This window comes from Dryas octopetala, chromosome 9 (genome assembly GCF_963921425.1).
Source record: "Dryas octopetala chromosome 9, drDryOcto1.1, whole genome shotgun sequence".
NCBI lineage: Eukaryota > Viridiplantae > Streptophyta > Magnoliopsida > Rosales > Rosaceae > Dryas > Dryas octopetala.
The window spans coordinates 8,508,928-8,532,680 of NC_141374.1; the positions used below are offsets into that span (position 1 = coordinate 8,508,928).

At 35.1% G+C, this 23,753-nt stretch overlaps 2 protein-coding genes across 3 annotated transcripts; one reads left to right on the forward strand and one right to left on the reverse strand.

Moving 5' to 3' along the window:
* The first annotated feature begins 136 nt into the window (after nt 1–136).
* Nucleotides 137–5,817, forward strand: G3PP4 (Major facilitator superfamily protein). Of its 2 annotated transcripts, XM_086256701.1 has the most exons (4): nt 137–341; nt 441–1,575; nt 2,828–3,373; nt 5,300–5,817. In XM_086256701.1, exons 2-4 carry the CDS (start codon nt 534–536, stop codon nt 5,335–5,337), a joined length of 1,626 nt encoding a protein of 541 aa, XP_086112827.1. In that variant the 5' UTR covers nt 137–341; nt 441–533; the 3' UTR covers nt 5,338–5,817. The 2 variants fall into 2 exon arrangements, with proteins under 2 accessions (XP_086112827.1, XP_086112826.1); XM_086256700.1 differs by having other exon boundaries at nt 137–1,575.
* Nucleotides 5,818–16,218: 10,401 nt separating this feature from the next.
* LOC147273690 (dynamin) lies at nt 16,219–21,291 on the reverse strand. Its single transcript, XM_086257682.1, has 7 exons — nt 21,027–21,291; nt 20,019–20,107; nt 19,811–19,886; nt 18,576–18,625; nt 18,159–18,500; nt 17,669–17,707; nt 16,219–16,769 (listed from the first exon to the last, which is right to left on the reverse strand). Exons 1-7 carry the CDS (start codon nt 21,196–21,198, stop codon nt 16,593–16,595), a joined length of 945 nt encoding a protein of 314 aa, XP_086113808.1. The 5' UTR covers nt 21,199–21,291; the 3' UTR covers nt 16,219–16,592.
* Between the last annotated feature and the right edge of the window lie 2,462 nt (nt 21,292–23,753).

A 23,753-nucleotide genomic window follows, 5' to 3' on the forward strand; every position in this document is an offset into this window, starting at 1 on the left:
GAGTTTGTACGCACGCGTGACTCACGCTTCATAAGACCCACCAAAACCCGCCACGCGTTTCACGCAGCAGTGCATGCCCACACTCACATTCGTTGAGCCATCACCCACCATATCACAATCGTCGTGGTCTATTCTCTGAGTCTAGCAATGGCACAGTAAAACGAGTTCGAATTCTCACAGCGAGCCACGTGTCCTCCCTCTTGTTCGCGCTCCGCCCCTCTCTGCCTCTCGCCCGTCCTCTACGCTTTCCCTCTCATCCTCTTATGGAAAACGATGCAAACCAGTCAAATTTTGGCTCGTTTCAATAAGTTTCATCAGGGCCTTGGTTCTTCTTCAATTCAGTAAGGTCGTGTTTTCTCTCTCAGCCTCTTTTTTTTTTTTTTTTTTCCTGATATTTGACGTGTGAAATTTACAATTTTTCTTTCTGGGTACGCTTGAAGTTGAAAGATGAATGTGATATGAGGGTGGCACTAGGTTTGTGAAGAAATTTGTGCTCTGTTGGTTTTCGTTTTAGTTTTGTGGGATTGTTGAGGATGTCTCAGAGTTCTGATACAATGAGAGGAACCCCACCTGGGATTTTGCTTATTAGAAGCATTAGAGGCAAAGATTGGAGTCTTTCTACATATAGATATGTGGTTTTGTTTGTTACATTCATAGCTTATACATGTTACCATGCTTCAAGAAAACCCAGTAGTATAGTTAAAAGTGTTTTGTATCCTGAACCTGTTAAAGGCAATGGCTTATACCCCTGGCTTGGCAAGGTCTTTATTAAGGAAGAGTTTGGGGGCAATGACAATGGCAATGGCAATTACAGGTTGAGAGATGAAGGTTGGGCCCCGTTTAATGGAACGGACGGGACGTCGAAATTGGGGGAGATTGATGTTGCATTTCTAGCATGCTACTCTTTAGGAATGTATGTTGCTGGGCATTTGGGCGATACGTTGGACCTCCGGTTGTTCTTGACAGTCGGGATGGTTGGTAGTGGCATTTTTGTTGCCCTATTCGGAATGGGATACTTTTGGAATGTTCATGTGTTTGGTTTTTATCTTGGGATGCAAATGGCTGCTGGGTTGTTCCAAGCAACAGGTTGGCCTTCGGTTGTTGCTGTGATTGGTAATTGGTTTGGAAAGGGAAAGAGGGGTTTGATAATGGGTATATGGAATGCACATACTTCGGTTGGGAATATTAGTGGTTCACTTCTTGCTGCTAGTGTTCTGGACTATGGGTGGGGTTGGTGTTTTATAGTTCCAGGTGCTTTTATTGCATTGGGAGGTGTAATAGTTTTCTTCTTCTTGGCTGCTTATCCTGAGGATATTGGATTTTCTTCCCCACATGATTCAGCTTCTAATTTGGAGGCTGTGCCTAATGATGAAGAGGCTAATATAAGAAAAGGAGTTATAGTGGAAGGTGAAGCAAAACTTGTTTCCCGAACTGGGTCTGTGAGTAGGACAAGTGTTGGGCTTCTTCAAGCTTGTCTGATACCAGGAGTTATACCCTTTGCGTTGTGCCTCTTCTTCTCAAAGCTTGTGGCCTACACATTTCTGTATTGGTTACCATTTTATTTAAGCCAGACAGGTAATTTATTCCTCATAGTTTAATATATTACCATAATTGACTGATATAACTTAAAACTTGTAGGATTTAGAATGCTTTCTGGATTGCCAGATAGCTTCACTATTTAAATTTAGAATAAGAAGATTCAAAACATTGCAAGTATCATGGGTTGTTATTAATAGTCAAGAATGTGCTGGCAGAAGAGTGTGCACTAGGGTCTAGGGCTCCTCTATGATACTCTAAGCCCAAAATAAACTCCTCTTTGAGGCACTGATTATTTTGATAGAGTTCTTATATTTACACTTTTGTAATCAAAGATTGCTCATTGATCATACAAGCAATATTTTGTATGAGTGTGTGTACTGTAAAATTATATAAATGTGTGTGTCTGTAGAAAAAGGAATAGATATAGATAAAGTATCTTATGTCTCAATCCTTCTGATCTCTCCAGTTGTTGCGTTAATTACATATGTTTTCCTTGTTGTTTCATTCCAACAAGTTCTGAAAGTGAGAGTAATTTATTTATTTTCTCTGTAAACATCCTATGGATTGTAGTCATCGTGATAATTTAAGTATAATTATCAATTGTAATTTGACAAAGAGGCTTACAGTTATTCTTTTTAAATATTTAAAGATTACTAGTTACGCTTTGCAGTCAGTTAGATTTACTGAGTTTGAGATGGAAATATGCCATGGGCTCTTGGTTGACAATCTGTCTTTTAACAAAAAGGTTCTTGAGTGCCTTTTTTGTCCACTTCCTCAGAAGATTAATAATTGGACACAGGATTTGTTGTGATTTCTGTAAAGAATAACATGTGACTTAAATTAGGAGTCCTATTAGCCTGCACAAGTTTTTGGTAACTATAAAGTATATCTTCGGGTGGTTTATCTGGTTTGGAACAATGTTTGAGTTATGGCAAAGACATAGGCAATGTGTCCTTTCGACTAGGCTGCTAATTTGGATATTGCTATCATGCGTCCCTAGTGGTTTATTCTGATCCTATGCATGAATGCATCTGTACTTTTTGTGGATGGTAATGTCTATTAAAAACTTATTTTGTGTGTCACTGTCCTTAGTAAGTGTTGTTCTTTTGGAGACGGTGCTATTGGATATTGATCACTCTCTGTAGTCTAAATGTTATAAATTTTTGCAAGCATGTTTATAAACTGGCCAGGGAACACCAGAGTCATCCTGTTTTTTGAGCTATTATTTTAAATCTTCTTCATGCATCTGATATAATGTTCCCCCATCTTCTCTCATATTCTTTTGCAGAAATAGGAGGAGAGTATGTTTCTGTGAAATCTGCTGGAAATCTCTCGACTTTGTTTGATGTAGGGGGCATAGTTGGTGGAATCCTTGCTGGCTACATATCTGATAAACTTAATGCTCGGGCTACAACAGCAGCCAGCTTCATGTATACTGCAATTCCGGCAATGCTATTATATCGCAGATATGGCAGTATTTCACACAATGTCAACATTGTTCTTATGATAGTTGCTGGCTTGTTTATTAATGGGCCCTATGCACTTATCACCACTGCAGTTTCTGCAGATCTTGGTACTCACAGTTCCCTTAGAGGGGATTCTCGAGCACTTGCAACAGTTACTGCCATAATTGATGGTACTGGATCAGTTGGTGCAGCTTTTGGCCCTCTTCTTACTGGTTTTCTTTCAACAAAGGGATGGGATGCAGTATTTATGATGCTAATGATTTGTGCTCTTATTGCGGGGCTTCTTTTAACACGTTTGGTCATAACTGAAATTTCTGAGAATACTCGCAAAGTTATTCCTGTACCCAGTGGGCAGCAAAGTTTTGGAGGTAATACTTTTTTAGTCTTCCCTTTATATTTGATTTATATTTGCTTAGAAAGAAGGTATGTGCATAAAAAAAAACTCCTTCCCACCTCCCTTTCACCGGCCAATACTAATTATATAAAATGACTGGATGCTCTTTGTAATGTAATCAAATCTATCAATCTTGTGAAAACCTTTTCCTGACAAAGGGGCCAGATCATGGTAATCTCCCAGTAACCTTAGCAAGCATTAATGGTATTTGAAGGTAAGAGAGTCTTGCTTCCATGATAAAACCATTATGGTCACTAGAGCCCTCATCTCTGAGTAATGGTAAAGAGATTGAAAGCATTTCTACCCTGAAATTCTGTAAATAACAATATTTAAAGATTACAACCTATAACTCCTACAAAATAACATTGGATAATTTTCTCACTTGAATACTAAAAGTCATAATAGACAGATTAGTTCCTTGGGGCATCCAAACACCACCCATATCTGTTTCATGTACATTAAACATGGAAGAGTTGTTGAAAAACATAAAATAAATTTTTTATAAAGTTAATGTAAATTAAAGAAGCGTGCCTGCTTCTTCTCAAGCTAGCACAACTTGAAAATGAAACATGTTAAGTTGAAAGATCCCCAAAAGGGATATTTTATGCTAGCAAAGTCTAATATTGAAGCACACACAGGGACACTTATATTCAGGATTGTGAAATCTTACTAAGGATTTGCAAGCCATAGGAAGGGGTTTTTATATGAGATTTCTTTACCCTCTTCATTGTGGAGCTTTGAGATGGCCTCATAAGCATTTTTTGTTATATTGATAAATATAGTGGGGCCAACACTGGGTAAGGGGTTAAGTGTTTAGTTCGATGCTGTACTAACTGCAGAGGATTTACTTGAATAACTCATGTACTATTAAGTCTATATCTTACTGTCATGAAAGTTCAATTCAAAATTGAAAGAAGATTATATGTTCTTATACTATTTAAGGGGGATTCCCTACTTTGTGTAAACTTGATGTGTGTGTGTGTGAGAATAATCTAATAATAATCTCCTTGTGTTGGTTTATAAGTGCCCATTTTACTTAAGTATCCAACTCAGAAGCTTAAGTTATCAGGTAGAGAGGACTTATATGTATATATATAGCTCAACACTACCCCTCATGGACTCCTTTTTATACACATTAACAACTAGTCCATTCTTTGGCTGACTAGAGTTCTTATGTGTGGTCCTTGTCAAGATGACTAGCAAATGGCGGCTTTGATTCCATAATGAAGTATCCAATCATACAGTTTAAGTTATTATGTGGAGAGACCCAACCAATGTGGTTTAGGCAATTTTCCCAAAAGTTTTAAGTTATAAGTTAGACACTAGCAATTTGCCCAAAATTGACGTTAGATACATATAGCTAATATTAGACACTTAGCCCAACCAATGTGGGGCTAGTGTTCAACAAATTTGTGTTTGAACCTCTTGATTCTTTGTATGAATTACACCACCTCAATTTCTACAATTGCATCTAACGTCCATGCATCTTCTACTCAAGATTTCAGGTACCTTGTGCTGGTTTGAAATTTTATAATTCATGGTTCTTGCTGACTGCAATCTTGACTGATTTGAATGGAGTTTGGATGGTTTAGTGAGTTTAAACTGTTGATATTTAATTAGTTTTTTAAAAGATAACAAGAATGCTTCCAAATAAGCTCCCCTTTCGAAGATTCTGATACGACTTTGGTTTGTGATATGGTGTTGTATGGTGTCTGATTGTGGCTCCTAAGAAGCCAGCATGTGGGTGCCTAAAACTGTGTTTTCATACTAATCTCTAACAAAGAAAGATGAGTACTGGATTAGAATGATAAAAGAATTTTTTACTTGTTCGTAGAACATAATTTTCACCATTTGAACAATAATCCTAATTTGGACTTACTGGTCATCGATTTTTCTGCAGCTCCTGCATCCCAACCCCTTCTAAGTGATCAAAGATGATATTAAGGTATGGCCTCAAGAAGCTTCATCATATTCTGGAATCATGGAAAGCAAGCTTTATCATATTGAGAAATTCAAGCTCAACATGTTGCTGGTAATTTGTAGTCTTGGAAAACAAATTTCTTGTGGGCCATCTTTTGAAGAAAAACTAAAGGATCAGTATATGCCAAAATTTAATGGCTTCCGAAGCAGTTTTTAGCACCCATTTTGGTGTTCACTGTCTGTAATATATGCAAACTGATAGGCAATACTTAGATTTTGTTTACTTTGGTTGATTGCGCTCTCCAAATAGGTTGATTGTGTTCGAGGAACTGGGTGAATTGAATTTATCGCTATTGCTGAAGATAGAACTCAATCTTTCTTTGTCAAAAGTCAAAACTAGACAGAAAAATTTTCATTATAATATAAATGATCCAATTGGCTGGTGGATGCGTAAGGCGTCCTGGGATGATTTTGTAGTAAGTTGGTAACTATGGTAACTTTTTTTTTTGGGTGACAAATTATACTTAGAGAGCCCGTTTGGATTCTTGAATTTGAATTTAAATTTTAAATCTATGCATTTGTATTTGAAATTCATAAATTTGAAATTCTATTGTTTGGATACAAAATCTAAAGATGAGGATTCCACAATTTAAGATTTTTTTTTTTTTTGATAATTTAAGAATTTAAACATATAATTAAGAATAAAAAATAAGAAATATAATTTTAATTTTTATATATTTAGCAATATATTATAAATATTTAAAATAGACAATCAAATATAAATATATGTTTAGCTTAGTTGGTTGATGGTCGCGGAGGTGGTGAACAAAAAATTCACTGGAGAGGGTGACCGGAAAAGTCGCCAAAGATGGTCGTTGGAAAAGTTGCTGGAGGTGGTCGCCGGAGGTGATGAGAGAGAGAGAGAGAAAAAAAAAAAAAAGTGGGGTGGTGGGATTCTAAATATCTAGTTACAAATTGTATTTGAAATTCATGAATTTGGCCTTTTCAAATCCATCATAGATTTGGGCCAAATCCAAATCACTACTTTAAATTAAATCCAAACAAGTGTATTTGGGTCCAAATCCAAATTCCTCCCATGAAATACCTCCATCCAAACGGCGCTTACTGTCCAACTTAATTGGCGGCATTGATGCAGTTTGGTTTTCTGTCAAGCTCAAAGCATTTATTTTTGTAGAATTTGAGGCTTGGAAGTAATTGTTTGCCAAACCTCAGTGTCTCTTTAGGTTCCATATTTGTTGATCATGTAGCTTCTTAAAGCTTCTGTGGAAAAGTTGTTAATAAAGTACTTGTTAATATTGTGTTAAATCTGCAGAGTAATAGATGAAAACAAATACTAATGGGGTTGCAATTGCATAACCCAAATTTAGTTTTGAGTCAAATGTAGATGAAACCTAACATGTATAGCTTGAGTCCACTATAATCATATTGTTTTCTCAGGCAAGTAATATTCCATTATTCCATTTTCCCCCTTTAAAATCATGAAAATGTTCTCTAGTTGTCTAGTCTGTGGTCCTAACATTTGTGATGGCACAAATGCTACAAACACTACATTTGGCTCAAAATGAAGCAGCACAGAATTCTTGTTCAGCCGAAAAATTCTTATTATATAATTTTATAGTTGACTGTCTGAAATCTAGGCTGTGCCATAATAAAAATCTAAAATACAAGAGATTTGCTTTGATGTAAAGCCTTAATTGTGTTGGATCTTCTTAATTAAGCCTTTTAGTGACTCTTTTAAATGCCATTAAGTTAACAGAGTTATTTAATACTCTTTCTATAAAGAGTTGTTTTTCTTTCCTTACAAAAGAGATTATAAGCTAAAAGTATCACACTGATTATTGTTTTCTAGCTTTTGTAAGAAGCTATTAATTATTAGGAGGACATGTGGTCTCCAACGTTCCAAATTAAAAATGGTTCCCATTATGCAGTAGCGATAAAAAAGAATGTCCATTCTGAAAGCTCCAACGCAGATATAGCCATCAATCTCCATCATGATTGTTGGAGCTAAAAAATAAAGCTCATCCCCTTTATACCACTGTATTTATGTATTGGCCTATTTAAATCATTATTTTAGAAAATTAACTAAATACAAATATAAAAATAATTTGCATTTGTTTTTAGGGATCCCAGACGTCGCTCAACAGTAGTGTTTGATTGCTCGGCGCGTTGGGTTTTTTATTTATTATAAATCACTAAGCAATACTATATTTTTTCAATATGAGACATGTTTCTCTTAATATCATATACCACATTAATTAGTAACAAAAATTGAGATAATAGTGAGTAGCTCTAGTAAATTGTTATATACTTTCAGTCTTCCAAGATTGATAAATTCAGGGCTATATATGGATAAGCAGGAGGATTCTAATGATTGATGAGGAAACTGGAAAAGTCAGGACTGTTTTTGCTAGAAACTAGAAAGTAGATAGAATGTCAGGAGATGAAGGCATGCATGGAATTACTATTGCAGGCAGCTTAGGTAGCTGCACTGCAGTTAGTAATGTAGTATTGCTCTCCTTTTCTTATCCACTGCCTGAATACCATACCATACAACTGGCTAAGTTGAATTTTCACGTAGAAAGCCAAACTCAGGGCAGAAACTTCCACCTTTCCTGACATGCGCAGACACACAAATATGCTTACCTACTCTGCATTACATCACAATTGCCTAGGTCTATGGCTACTTGGATATATATACAGCATCCCTTGACTTGGGCTTTGGGGCAAAATTCTGACCACTCATCACTGTAAATGTGCTTGCATATGTGATATATATATATATATATGTAGAGTGGTCTTCAATGATTCATTGAGGTATACTTTATTTTAAACATGATGATATATAGTTTGTGGGACCCACTCTGTATTGTAATTTGATGATTGAAGCCGTCTATTTTCTAAGTCTCTATACAAGGATTATCCTTTCAAAAAATTAAGTAAATTGAAAACCATTAAGACATCTAATTGTGATAGAATAAATAGACGAATATATGGATTTCATTAACACTTGAAATGATTCTTTTAATCAAATGGTTAAATGATTTCTGATTTATCTAATTTTTTACAAGAATAATTCTTGTATATGATCCTTCTAGAGCCTTCTTAATTAGCACACATAATTAATTTTCTAAATTAACTAGAGCTATAGCAAGGTGGAGCAAATGGACTGGTTTGGGTGTAAAGGTGATCATGGTTCGATCTACATGCTAATTAACCAGGAAGCAAAGGTTTTCCAAAGCATGTGAATGATTAATAAGGTCCAAATTAAACAATATATATATATATATGATTTTAAGGAGTTCTCTTTGTTGCAGGGCAAGACGTAAAATGGTAGATTCATATGTGATGTGACACAATGTTTAAACGTCCATGGCGTAACGTTGGAATGTTGTTTCACATTCTACATGAATTCCGCACTTTACATCTTTCATCAGAGAAATTGTGATACTTTTAATATTTGAGTTTGACTTAAAAAGACACACTTCTAAAAATTGTGTGACTACCTATAAATTAATCTTAATGGAATGAAATAATTGGGGTTCTTGGCTGTATAGTATTCATTGATTTTAGTTTAGAATTTACCTTTTCTAATTAGCCAATATATGAAGGATTCATCATTGTAATCTTACGATTATTCAAAGATGTTATCTTGGTAGACAATTTTATAGTTATGTTATCATATAATTAAACAATTAAAACATGCAAGATGTTTTGAGATATATTACACTTGATTGAGAATTTAACAACATAATATATTGGATTCTTCCAAAAGAAAATTGCTAATGATTTATATGGTTGAATACAAGCTCATTGATGATTGTAATTAATCGTGGATCAATAAGAGATAGCAATGCAAATTAAACCCAAATGTAGGGAGGTAAACCTAGGGGTTTTCCTGAGATTTTTGTGTATAATTGATGGATGCTTTTGTGACTTGTCATTGTGAATTTGAGATTCTCGTGCAAGTTTGGTGGGACAATAAAGCTACCCTACACCCATAAAGTCTTTTAAGTTCTGTGAAAAGTAATGGCCATTAACACAGTGCGCAGGATAAAGTGGGCAAAAGACATGAGTTTCAATCTTAAGTCACCTACAAATTGGTGTATGAAAAAGAAAAATGAAAAAAGAAACCCTTACACTATGAATCAATGTCCATCACATCCTTCGCAGTTTCCTCTCTTTCTCTCTCTTTATTCTGTGATGACAAATTGCTTCTGCCACATGTTGATGCATAGCAGTTCCATGCTTTTATCTTAAGTTTTGTGGGAGACTAGTTTCCTCTTTGATTACTTGAAGCCTGACAAAAGTGATTAAACTTTAAAATTTCATTCTCCTCTATGGGAAATTTTGAAATTAGTCCATTTTCAGTTCTATCAAAGATTTTTTTAGCGTTTATTCCTCAAACCCTTCTTAAGTAGTGTTTGAATTACACTGACTTTCGACACTATTAAAAGAGAATTAAGTAGGTTAAAACACTACTATATATATATTTTTATTCAACTAGGGAGTAATATTACGATCCTTTTAATTGGGCTACTAAAAAAAAAAATTATTAAAAGTAACTGATACACCGACATATATGTAGTGTGATCAATTCAATATATTACTAATATATTTTTAAAACTAAAAAAGAAAGTTATAAGTTTTTTAAAGACCCAAATTTGAACTAATTTTAAAAATTGTCTTTTACTTAAAAGATCTCACAACCTTCAAAAATCTTATACAAGTTTTGCAATTGGAATGATATATAACAACTACAAAAAAAAAAAGGAATAAAAAGCTTTTACAATAGATAAATCTTAAACAATAAATTAATAAATGTCATAAACTATATTAATAAAATTTACCCTTACACACCCAAATCACCCATAATAAATCCAAAAATATCATTATAATTGTACTTTTTCGTCATTGCAAAACAAAAGCGTCCAAGCGTTGGCGGGACAAATTTTTATACTTAAATTTGTGCTATATACAAGATGCAAAATACCAAGTATAATTTGTGCAATATAGTTTTTTTTTTTTTTTGGGGTAGGACAATATAATTGACAAAATCACAAATAGAAGAGGTCATTGTCATTGTATAGGTGTCAACCAGCTGACCTTGTGGCATGAAAATCAATGCACCCAAATGCTTACCACAACAAAGAATCTATGCTCCTTTACTCTATATATCAACCTCACACCTTGCAACCCCTATTCCTCACTCCACTCTCTCTCTCTCTCTCTCTCTCTCTCTCTCATTCACACTCTGTGATCACCACTTCACTCCCACACAGCCATGGCTCTCACACGTGCCATGCTCTCCCTCACACTCTCACTATCTCTCCTAGCATTGTCCATGGCTCAAGCCCCCTCATACGCACCCAAAGCCACCCCCACCCACCACTCAACTCCACCGCCGACCACCACCACCTCCCCAACACCAACTGTTTCAACTCCTCCCCCCACCACAGCCTTCCCACCAACCCCAACTGCCGCCTCTCCAGTTGCATCACCTCCTTCCCCTACTGGGCTCAGCCCAGTGAGCCCAGGCCCAATGAGCCCAGGCCCAGTGAGCCCAGGCCCAGAGAGCCCAGTCCCATCTTCTAGTAGCTCACCACCTGCACCTGCTGCACCTGCTGCACCCACACCCTCCATTGCACAGACACCATCCCCGGTCGAGTCCACGCCCGGCTCAGATGGTTTTGTTCATGGGATCAGCATGGCCTTGCTGGTAGTATTAATGGGTGGAGTTGCAATTCTTGTTTAACACAGGCCCTCCTTTGAAATTTATGTAGATTAATTAGTATATTTGTGTATTCTTAATTTCTTTTTCTTTTTAAAATTTTTTGTCGTCTTTATTTTATTTTATTTTGGGTTAATTTAATTTGCTTTATTATTTTTGGGAGCTCCATTGTGATTTGTGAGAAGAGGGTGAGGACAGTTTGTGGAGATTTAGTATTGGATCATGTACTTATAGCTCTTCTTTTGTAGCATTTTGAGTAGTTGAATAAGAGAGACCCGTGATTCTTGTTTGTGTTTCAAATTAAGTGTTTCAATATCTTAATTAACCGATTTTCCACTTATCTGATTTTTTTCTTTTTGTATAATTTGTTAACAAAGTTTTTATAATAAAGAGTCCATATTATGAGACCACATTGTGAAGAAGGTGTAAATTGTTTTATAATCGGTTGAAAAGTTAATGAAACGAAAAACAATTTGAATTATAAGAGTACATTATGACATATTAGTTTGTTGCATTGCACATAAACTAGTAATTAAGGCTGTGGTATATTTTTAACAAAGAGAGACATACTTATTGGCCAATAGAAAGGTAGTTGGTTTCATTTGCTGGAATGGGTAGATGGAGAAGTGATGCATGAATAATTGAAAAGGTGCAAATGGTGTTCTTGGTAAGTGGTGGAAGTGGTGGGGAAGGAATGAATAAGGAGGAAAAGGATGGGTGCTAGCTGTAAGGATACAATTATGTGGAACAAATGGGATGGTGAATTGCTGTTGGGGATAGGATAGATGATGCCCCTTGTTTTACTTCTTTTTTTTTTTTTTTGGGTTAGAAGTTAGGCAATATTGAGAGAAAGAATATCGATTACATTCAGAAATTACGGTCATATATAATGATTTATAAAGTGTTTTGTCTCTACACTTATTGTTAATTGGTTTTAGATTGGATATATTCTTCAATTTTTTTCATTGTGTTAAAGCAGATAATTCACGTGTTAAGTTAAATTGCCACATGTATTTTTACATCACCTTGTATATATTATTTATATTTTTATCTTAAGTGATGTCACATGTGACTGGAGTAAAACAATATATATTATGACAAAAGAATAGCACATAGGACCATAGTCCACACAGGTGGGCTTAAATGTCTCTTTGAATTAATTCTCTCTTGTTGTGCTATCAAATTGATTACATGCGAAGGCTTTAGACTCTTGACTTGGCCATCACAATGTATGCATTAATCACAGAATACATGTATCATGATTTTATCCAATTCACTCATCTACTTCATTTACTACTCACACTTACCCCTTACATATTTCAATATATAATTGTCGTATGTTTTAAATACACAAATTAACCAATGTATTGAAATTTCAAATTAATATCCCAACATTCCAATTGTATATAAAACCACCTTTTCGATTAAAAAAGAGTCTCGTTTTAAATAAAACCTTAACTTTTTCATAAAGATGCGTGGGAGAATATATCTCACTGCTTTGTGAAAACTAACCAATTATAGAAGGAAAAGAGGAAGGAAAAGCAATATCTTTCATGCTGTAAAAAATGGCTTACAGTAGAGCTTTATGTGTAATCCCACGTCGGATTAGCAAGGAGTTATCAATTTGTATAAAGAGTTAAAATACACACTAAAGTGGAGACGTTTTGGTAAAATCTCATATTTGTTTAAAAATTTGGGTGGTTAAATTAATGGAAATATTAATGCATGTGTGTGGGTGGTTAAAGGTGTGCGGTCAGACTCGTTAATTGATTTCTGCACAACAATTTAAACTCTACACACCCAAAAAATATTATGCATATATTTCTTTGTTTGCTCATACATCTTTGGGTTTATAATATATAACTAAAATTAAAAATATAGTAAAAATAATTAAGTAGATAAAAAACAAGTAGAAGATCCGGATCTCCGATACACCATGTAATTGCTTTGGTAGAATGGGTAGATGGATGAGTGATGATGAATAGGTGTAGATGGTGTTATTGGTCTGTAGTGGAAGTGGCGGGGAAAGAATGAGGGAGTCAAAGTAAGGTGGAAGCTGTAAGGATAGAAATCAAATTAGGAGGAAGATATGGAATGGTGATGAATTGCTTTTGGGGATAGGATGGTGTCCCTTTGGATTTTTTATTTTCAGTTTTACTTTTATTATTGTGGTTTGAAGGATTAAAGGAGGATTGGGCATGGTCCACTAATGGTGAAAAAGAAAAGAACAAAAATGGTGAAAGCATGCATAACATTAAGGAAGGAATGGTCATTGACTCATTGATGGTGGGGCTAATATGCATGTGACAAAACAACATGAATGAATAGGAAAGTGATGTGCACATGGTTCCTTAGCACCACAACCATGTGAGAGAGAGAAAGGGAGTGAGACTTTTCCATTTCTCATATATAGCATTGTTTACTACTTTAGTAGAAGTATATAGTAATATATTAATTTGTACAACATTTTTTAATTGCTTGATGATTAAATATTTAGAAGGACCATTCCATATAGGGGTGCAACTTGGGTCGGGTCAACCCAAGTCTGCCCAAATCTAATTCGATATTTGAACATGTGTGGGAGGGTTTGAAAAAGTCAAAACCCGCTCGAACCCGAATCCGACCTCAACTCGAATTTTTTGGGTTAAGTTTGGGTAGAGGTCATGCCTGCTCAAGCTCAACTTGAACCTAAGCCTGAATTCTGAATTCGATTTGTATTAGTATTATACTATCATTTATGTATTGGATTATATTTTAGTTTAAATTAGTAATATAATATTTAGTTTATATTATTATTGAAGAGGAACTAGAGATTTAAAAGGAGGTCGAAATATGTATTTCATCTTATATATTTTTGTGTGTGAAATAAAACCTAAACTATAGTGTTTGGTAGCAATATAGTTGTTATGTTGTTATTATTATTTTATCTTCATGTTGAAGCCTTAAGTTATTGCTTTGTTTTATTTAAACTCGGTTGATATTTAAAGTTTTGAACTATGATGCTTGATTAATTAAGGTAATTGTGTTATACTTTTATCAAGTTTTTTTTTTTTTTTTTTCACAAGTTGAAACCAACTCGTTCCTTGATTTTGCAGACTGAGTCCAACCCAAGGAAATTGGGCAACCTGAATTGAAGTTGGGTTGTGTTGAATTCACTTATTTGCAACCCGCCTAAACCTGAACCCGAAAAATAAAGCATGGGTTGACCTTTCAACCCGCTTGAGTTGCACCCCTAATTCCATATGACTTATGAGAGACTGTTTATCACTTCCGGTTCAATAAATAGTATTATCAATAAAAAGAAAATTACTTAAAAACCACTTGTTAGTTGTAACTTTAATGCTTCAATAACTCTCTACTCTTTTTTATTTTTTTCCAATCAATAACTTTCCTTTCCAGGCCATATTAATATGTGATTGCTTGATCATGACTAGACTATGAGGTTATTAGATTCTCAATCTGTGTTAAATTTTAAGGGTCGGTAATGAGTACGGGTTAGGCAGGTTATGAGGGCGAGGAAGATCAAACTAACATATTCAATCAAGAAATTTTTTATGTGATTGTGTTATTAATTTACTTCAATTATAACACTGATATAATTTTTTGGGATTGATACTACCATATCAACATCATATGGTGTTATGTTTATATCCAAAAAAAATTTCAAGTTTAGAACTTGAATTCAACTTCAAATAAACTTAATCCAAATCCAATTCGTTTAAAAATTCGGGATGAATTTGGCTTTGCTCACAGTAATCGGGTTGAGCTCAATGAGGTCGAACTTAAAAAGGAAAAAAAAAAATCTTAAAGTGATGGTAGCGTTGTTAATTTACGTAGATCAAAACGGATGTCCCATGCTTTGGTGATTTAGTTCTTAAAGCAAATATGAATGGTGTCGTTTCATGAGAAGGAAAAACAAAAGTTTGTAAAAATTATTAAAGCATTTGGATCCCATTTGAAAGAGCCAACACTAAAGAAATCATCATGCGCTTTTTAATTTTTATCTTGTATGACTGTGAGAAGAAAAATATGCATGCGTTTTACTTTTACCCAATAATTTGTTTTTGTTTGAAGCTCACCCAATAATATGACAAGACAGATTCACCAAAAATTTTTGGAAGTTTGCTAACTAAAATAGAAAAACCCAGACTGGAACAGTGGCCCACATCCCAAAAGAGTAGGCCCAGTAATTTAAAGACCGTCTTGCTTACAAGTGTCCCATGGATGATGCCACAAAGCTCGTACCATGAGACATACAGTATGTCACATACTACTCTTAATTAAGATGCTTACATATTCAATGTTGAGGGGCTTTGAGTTGGACAAACAACAGTTAGTAGGACAAGACCTCACATCAGATAAAGCCATAAAGGTAAGGATATTTCCAATGGCCAATGCATTTAGCTATAAGAAAAGAGACATTTAAACAGAAAAGAAAATGCTTGATTACTACAAAATGGGTACCAAATTTGTGCTTATAACCAATCACATAAGTTCATGATATAACTCATCACCTTCTCTCTCATGGTGAACCTCATTATGAACTCATGTGATTTATATCTTGTACTCATTTCTGAGTACCCAACACTGTTCCACGTGTGAAAATAGCAAAACAAAAATGGTTAATTTCTGGTGCAAACATATCAATCATGCAGGGCTTTTCCTCTGTAGATGGAGTAATGTATTATCTCCAAACTCACAGAGAGAGAGAGAGAGAGAGAGTAACTTTTGAATTTGTCCAACATTGCATGTGAGTACTTTGTGCTTTCATGTGTGTTTGACTGTTTGGGGTGGATATGTGTGCAAGATGTGCTGCATAAATGGATCATTTTGATTCAGGAAAAAGCCCACTTTAGCACTAGTCAAACACATTACAGTGGTTATTTATAAGTGAGTGCTGCCCTAAAGGAGTATACAAAACAAAACAACATTGCATGTGAGTGAGCACTTGTGGTCAAATGTGTGTTCAGGTGGACATGTGTACATGATGTGCTGCAATAATAGAACAATGCGATTCAGAAAAAAACTCACTTCAGCACTTGTCAATCAAATTACAAGTTTATAGTGAGGACTGCACTAAAAGAGTATTACTAAAGCAAACAGGACAGTACAGTGACATGATCTGCTAGATTTGGAACCAGCAACAGGAATAAACCAAGAAAAGCACTCTGCTGTGCCTTTGCATAGATGAAGATTCACAAATATGTTAACTGTAGATCAAGATGTTAAGCACAAAGGTATCTAAGAACAAGTAAGTTAATTTACCCTTGGATTCTAACTAGTGCAGAACAACTGGTTTGTATATGGAATGCTTATCCTGTTGAATACATTTCTTTGTTAGGTAACTTGGATTCTACTTGTATAGTCTCTTTAATTAGTTGGTAACCCACTGAACCCAGACAATGCTCTTTAGAAGGTTGGGAAGCAAAGCCATCAAGGTCCAAACTCCAGTTAAAGAGGTATCAGTTGATATCTTTTTAGTCAAGGCACTTGAATGCTGTTTAACAGAATCGTAATACTTCATCTATTTTTTCCTTTGTTTTCTTCGACACTCAAAACAATCTGTACATGGAGATTTGTTCTTACTTGAATAACTTGCTTGAAGCTTGCTAGGTGGTATTTTCAGGTCTTCCACTAGTACGTGGCGAAGCTTCTCATTCTCCTCCATGAGCTCTTCAATGACTTGCTGGTGTTTTAGTACCTGAAGCATAGGCAATTTCAACTGAACAATTCTAATATATTTTGCTAAAAAGATGGAATATAAAGTTTGTTAATAAAAAGAATGCAAATATTTAATGGGGAAGTGATCAAATTTGTCCATGTAGTTTTGGTTGTTTTTCAATTGGGTTCCTACAATTCTAATTTTTTCAATTAAATCCTTGTAGTTAGCTTTCTTTACCAGACAGATTAAGGAATCCGTCAATTAATCACATTTAGAGTTCCAAATGATGCAGCAATGGGGGCTTTACACAAATGTGACTAATTGATGGATTCCTTAATTTGTCCCTAATTGTTAATGAAAGCTAACTATAGGGACCTAATTGAAAAAAATTAAAACTACATGGACCCAATTGAAAAAAGACTCGGACTACAGAAACTAATTTGGTGATTTTCCCATGTTTAAATAGAGATAAAATATGGCCAGGGAATCTGATTATCAGTTTGTTACTAAATTCATTTAAAGCTATGTCATTAAAAGTGACTTGATGCCTCTTAAAGAATGCTTTCCACAAATTTGGACTTTTCCATTTTAAATCTGGTATTTTTTTTTGCTACCAGCCCATTGTGGATGAGGGGCTCTACTAACCCAATGGTTTAGAAGCGTACTGTGATTTTACCATAGTGAAAAGACCAAAAGCTTTGAACCCCACCTGGTTAGGCTTCATTCATACAACCATTAACTCTAATGCCCTATTTAGTTATGAACCAACACTACTAAGCTCAACGCATATCTGGCATTTCCCCAGGCAATAACATCATCTCAAAAAGTTGCCTCTAAGATCAACTACTAAAGAACAAGGAACGCAAAAGAACATGTAACTATATAATTATATTAGCATGAAAATCAATTGGAAACTACAAGCCAATATTATATAATACCATTAGAAGGATTTTGTTCTCTGATATCAAGCGTCCAGCCTACACAGGTAAAATGAAGAATTAGAGCATCGCACAAAAGATTAGAGAATGAAGAGAGAGAGAGAGAGAGAGAGAGAGACGGAAACATATTTCAGTGGAGGGTTCATTTGAACTGTCCATGAAATGTCTAAATGCAGTTCTAAACTTTTGAGCATTTTTCTTTTAAGAAAAAAAAAAAAAAAAAAAAAAAACCCACCCATTGCTATGTGGGCAGACAACTAATTCCAAAAGCACTGAAAGGAACTTTACAATAACCACAGCTACAAGTGATTAATGGTCGAATCAAAGGCAAACCAACTACTGAATCTGTTATAACAACAACCCCTTCCCACCCCCCCCAAAAAAAAATTATATATATATATATATAGAGAAAATTTCAGAAAACCTCTTATGGCTGGAAAAATATAAAAAAATCTACTAAGCAAGCAAACATGTTCCATTTGTTACGCACCACTTTACTTGTTTCACTTTCTTCTCCTTTCAAAAGTGGATTCTGTAGAAAATTGCTGATAACTTTTTCTGTTCGACTACTCAAAGGTGTATCAACTGGAGAGCTTTTTGATGTAAAATTTTCATACGCTGAACCTGTACCCTTATTTCCATATCCAGGCAAGCCTTGAGATGTATAGTCTGGTGGTTTTGTTGCCAACTGCATGATACTTCCCATTGGATTTTGGCTGGATGGATCGTTTATAATGCCTATGCCACTTTGCAAAGAACTTGGGAGGCCACCTTGACCAATGGGTAAATTGGGAGCAATTCCAAACTTCATCATCATCGTTGTCATTGCTTGCTAGAGAACATGGAGTTATATGCATTAGTAGACTGTAGTAGGCAATAACACACGACAAGAGAAAGTAATACTTACTACAAGACGGAATTGAATTTGCTGCAACACCCCTGGCTTCAGAGCAAGGCCTGCAATCGGGGAGTCAATAATTCAGATATAATTTAAAGTGTATGAATTACAGAGCACTGATCTAAAAAGAAGAAAAAGAATTACAACAATGATTTACTATTGATCTTATTTTTTTGAGGTCAAAGGCTATAATGCCAATAGATTTATTAAAGCAGACCATGCGATATATATTTTGGAAAAAATTAATGAGGTCACTACATTATACAGATACTTGCAATAAGTAAAAATCTGAACCGAAGAATTTGGTTCTTATTGACTCATTAAATACACTCTCGCTCTCTCTCTCTCTCTCTCTCTCTCTCTCTCTCTCTCTCTCTCTCTCTCTATATATATATATATATATATATTTCATGTGCTGTTATAATTCCAGAAATCTGCACCCTTGATCAAATTCCTCTGACTAGAAAAAGAGTTTGAGCTGTGAATAATTCCCAAATGCAGTCACTGGGCCTTGACATTAGTCATGTAGTGATAATAGTTTTGAAAAATTGATATTTAGTGTGCATGGGGAATTGACAGAAGCAACTCATCTAAAGCATAAATGCAAAAATGTAGGAATAACATATATGTTATAAACTTTAAATGTCTGACAATGCCTCCAGTAATAGTCACTGATAATAGTCATTTTGTGTTATAATGTGCTTTTACTTATTTTCCAATTTCACTAAATCAGAATTAAACTTAAAACATATTAATGATTCTTAGATGAAAGAATACACAAAATATGTATTGACATCAAGAATACACAAAAACAAATAGGAAATGTGAAAGGCTGATGTGAATGCCAGACAGTCCACACAAGGAATTCTGCTAAAACTTTTCACATGCAGGAAATTGAACTACTGTTCAATGATTATAAGTAAAGCAGAGCACCCATCCCACCAACGTAAGGTCAATAAAGGAATTCCTTTTGCAAGCCATCAATATTTAGTGATAAATCTAGTTTACATCCCTAAATGTTCTGATTATAATTAAGGTGACATATATTAAACATTTATTACAGAAAAACAAAAAACAAAGCACCAGCTGTCACAATGCGTTACATGAATTCAAATCTCTTGATGACCGTAGATTTCACCAGGAACTTGTAAATATTATAAGTCTGCATAACAGTGCAACAGATTATGTAAAAATATGAACCCAACATATAACTGATTTTCCTTGAAACACTTAACATGACATACCTACTCCAAAACCATGGCCCAAACCAACTCCACATCCAACGCCTGCCTCAATGTTCTTTGCTCCCACCTTCCTCAACTGGATAATGACAAATGGTGAAGAGATTGAGGAAGTGTTCAAGTTGTTATAATCATTTTCTGTTCCTCTTTTCATGAAAATTCCAGGGTACTCACAAATATGAAAAAAAAAAAGATAGGATGTTTGACTTACAGTGTCAGTTACATGTCTGCTAACACCAGAAAACGCATCAGTGGCACCTCTTGTGGCACCCATGACTTGATTTACTACTGGTATTGCACCTGGTACATAGTTTAGATCAATATTTTGGTTAACTAATCTGCTACAACCATAACAACCATAGAAGAAAAAGTTGATAATAATATTGTCAATAGTGTCTCTACTTGAAATTAGAATTTGGTTATACTACTTATAAGTGTGTCTATGTAAGGTGGACGGTCCTACATTAGTAGTTTGTACTTATAACTAGTCACTACTAGGTAACTACCAGATTGCCTAACACTGACTTACAAACTTCATTGTTTTCGAAATAGCATCCAAACAACAAAAGCATCATTTAAGTTGATTCCATGACTAGAAGTTGAACCTATTGTCATGAATACAACTACCAGTTTCAATATTTCAAGACATGAGAATGCTACTAATTAACAATGGTGGCAGAGTTTATTTCTTTGAGTGACACCAGGTTCAAAAATGACTTTGTAGAACAAATGCTTCATAATCAACATAAAATTCATGGCCAAAAAAAAAAAAAAAAAACAGAAAATGATTTAAATCCCCACAGGAGATTCAAACACACCTGCATAGCTTCAGGATGCACAATTGCACATAATTAATGATTACACATTAATTAAGACAACAATGCGGAAAATTCCAACCAACCAACCTTTCCTACACCCACATAGCTTATTCTTCCCACTAAACCCACATACCAAAAATTCAAAATGACAACTTTATCCCATTTTCCTACACTTACTCAGCAACTAAACAGACCCAAAATCTAAAAACAAACAACAAAGGCAATGACAGAGAAAATGGAAATTAATACATGGTTTCTTAGCAACTTGTGTCTGATGGGCTTCACCATTTTTGGGTTTGAAGAGCCTCCCCAAGTCCATCTTTCATATAAAATTAGATTTTAGAGAGATAAAGCTGTATAGATAGAGAGAGTGAGTGAGATATAGTAATTTAAATGTGTACCTAGATTTATGGGGCGGCCAACACCAATACCAACACCGCAGCCTATGCCAAAGCCCGTAAATACTTGACCCACCTTCAAAGTAAACGGATTCTCTATTCGGATTCCCCCACTTGGCCTTCTCTCATTGGTCACCACCACGCCACTCTTGCTACTACTACTGCTGCCCTCCATTCCTCAACAAGCTTCTCTCTCGCTTCACAAAAGCCAAAAGCTTTACTCTCTCTCTCTCTTTTAAAAGCTAAAGCCTCACACTTCTCTCTCTCTCTCTCTCTCTCTCTCTCTCTCTCTCTCTGTGCCTGAAATTTCCCACTTTGCTTGCGCTGAACTGCAAGTCTGAAACATTAGGTACAAGGCAAAGTGGTGAAGCTATACTCCCCTGCTATCCACGAATGTGTAAGCGTAGGCCTAAAATAGGTTGACAAATAAAAATACGCCACGTCAACCTAAACTAGTGATTTTCAAAGTCTTGACCTGTTTGAAATTACCAAAATGACCTTAGCTTTGTGGATAATCTATTGGTAGTCCGTAGAGTCGTTTCTTAGGCTTCTGACTGCGGAGGGAGGGAGTTGTACCTAAGAAGTTGGGTCCCAACCAAGTGTCAAATAAACAGGTCGCTGGGTAATTGTTTATAAATTTCAGAAAATTAGGGTCTGGTCCTATTTAGACTAAAACCATAAAAGATGAAAAGAATAGCTGATTGGCTATGGATCTTTTCTTTTTCTTCCTCTCCATCGCGACTCCACCAAACGCAAAGATTGTTGGTACAAAATAAAGATGAGGATTAGAAGATGTTCCAGAAGATAAACTCCAAGATTTGAAACCTAAATCAAGTATATAGAGAGAGGATTTCGGGAGAAAAAAACGCAGCTAAGGAAATATTTGGATAATCTCTAAGGAAAGTGAAGATAAATTTAGTGTCAGTGGCATGGACGTAATAATATTAAAAAAAATTGGGGATAGAAAATCTGACATGGACACTGTGTTATAAGTTTGTACTTCAATCAAAAACCAAAAAACATTAAGATATTTACTGTATTAGTCTAAGGGAGGAGAGAATATTGGACCAGCATGTGAACCACCCTGAAAATTTTGGGTCGATTTGGGCTTAATAGGGTTTGGGCCATTTGGGGCCCATTAACTTTGGGTAAGTCGACAAGAATGTGAAATTGCTTATTTTATAAGTGCATTAGTGCATAAGGTCCATTGGCCGGATTTGGCGAAGCCCAAAAGTATGGAATATGGACAATGGAGAAAAACTTTCATGAGACAAGTATATTTTATGTGTCTATTTTTGTTATTACGTGACAAGTCATGTGATGAGAAAGATAAACACATTGGGCATATAGGACCAACCCATGAGAGTTTTTCTCATGGACAATGTTAACCTTTCAGCACTTTTTATGCACTTCAACAATCATGTTAGGGATATTGGCAAAAAAAAAAAAAAATCATGTTAGGGATGTAAACGAGTCAAGCTAAATACCGAGGTGGTCAAGCTCGGTTTATATATTTTCTATCAAGCTCAAACTCGACTCAAAGTTGAATGATTGTGTCTGAGCTCAAGCTTGGCTCGTTTGATTTTTCCCAAGCTTAAGATTGGCTTGGCTTAACTCGTTTTTGAAACGAACTCGAATTTGAGCTCAACTCGTTCGACTCGAGATTAAGTCAAAGTCAAAAAATAAGAAAAGCATGAATACAAATAATAATCTAAAGCTAATGAAATTATGAAAAAATAATTTAATCTTTACGAGCCGAGTTTTAACTTGAGAACCGAACTCATAAAAATATATGATTAGATTCATAAAGATAGGGGAGACTCCGACCTCCTATCTCTCTCTCTACAGTTCTCTCTCTATCTTTCCTTCCTCATTTCTCTTTCTTCAGGTCTCTCATTCTGAAAGGTCATGCGAATTTCGATCTAGAGGCTGACAAGGTCACTAGTCTCCCTTTCTGTTCAACTAGGATTGAAGAGAGACAAAGGGGAAAAAAAAGATAGAGAGAAAATAAAGAAAGAAGAGTATGAAACCTCCCTAGTGGTTTTGATGGCGGTGCCATAAGTGACAATGGTTGGGGTGAAAAAATTATTAGGTATAACCAATACACTGACACGTGGCGTAACCAATCCAACGTGTAAAAGTATTATTTGACGGTATATTTATATTAGTAGGGTATAGTATTAATAATATTCACTCATCTTATGACATGTTAGATTGGTTATACCATTTGACGGTGTATTGGTTACATAAAATAATTTCTCGTTGGGGCGGGGTGGGGTTGGGTTTGCATTTTTTTCTTTTAATTTATTAATTCTTAAATTTATTTAGGGGTTAGAATTGTAAAAATATAGGTTGAGGGTCAACTCAGTAGGCCACTCATACTCGTTTTCTATGTCACAACCACAACATCCACCATGTTTTGGGATTTGTCGAGACAATCACATGCTTGGGGGAAAGGTTAAATTTTTGTTTTGTTTTTTAATTTTACACCATAATTAAAGGTGGCGTGCATAACTTCTTTTTTTTTTGAAGAAATTACCAATTTAGTCCATTTATTTGTTCTAAAGTCTCATCTTGGTCCACGATTTTTTTTTTTTGGCCAACTTAATCCACTAACTGTTTGACGTTTGCCAACATAGTCCATTCCGTCAAAATTTCAATAACAGCCGTCAAATTTAGGGGCAAAATGGTGAATTCATATTCTTAATAAGTCAACAAATGAGTTAAATG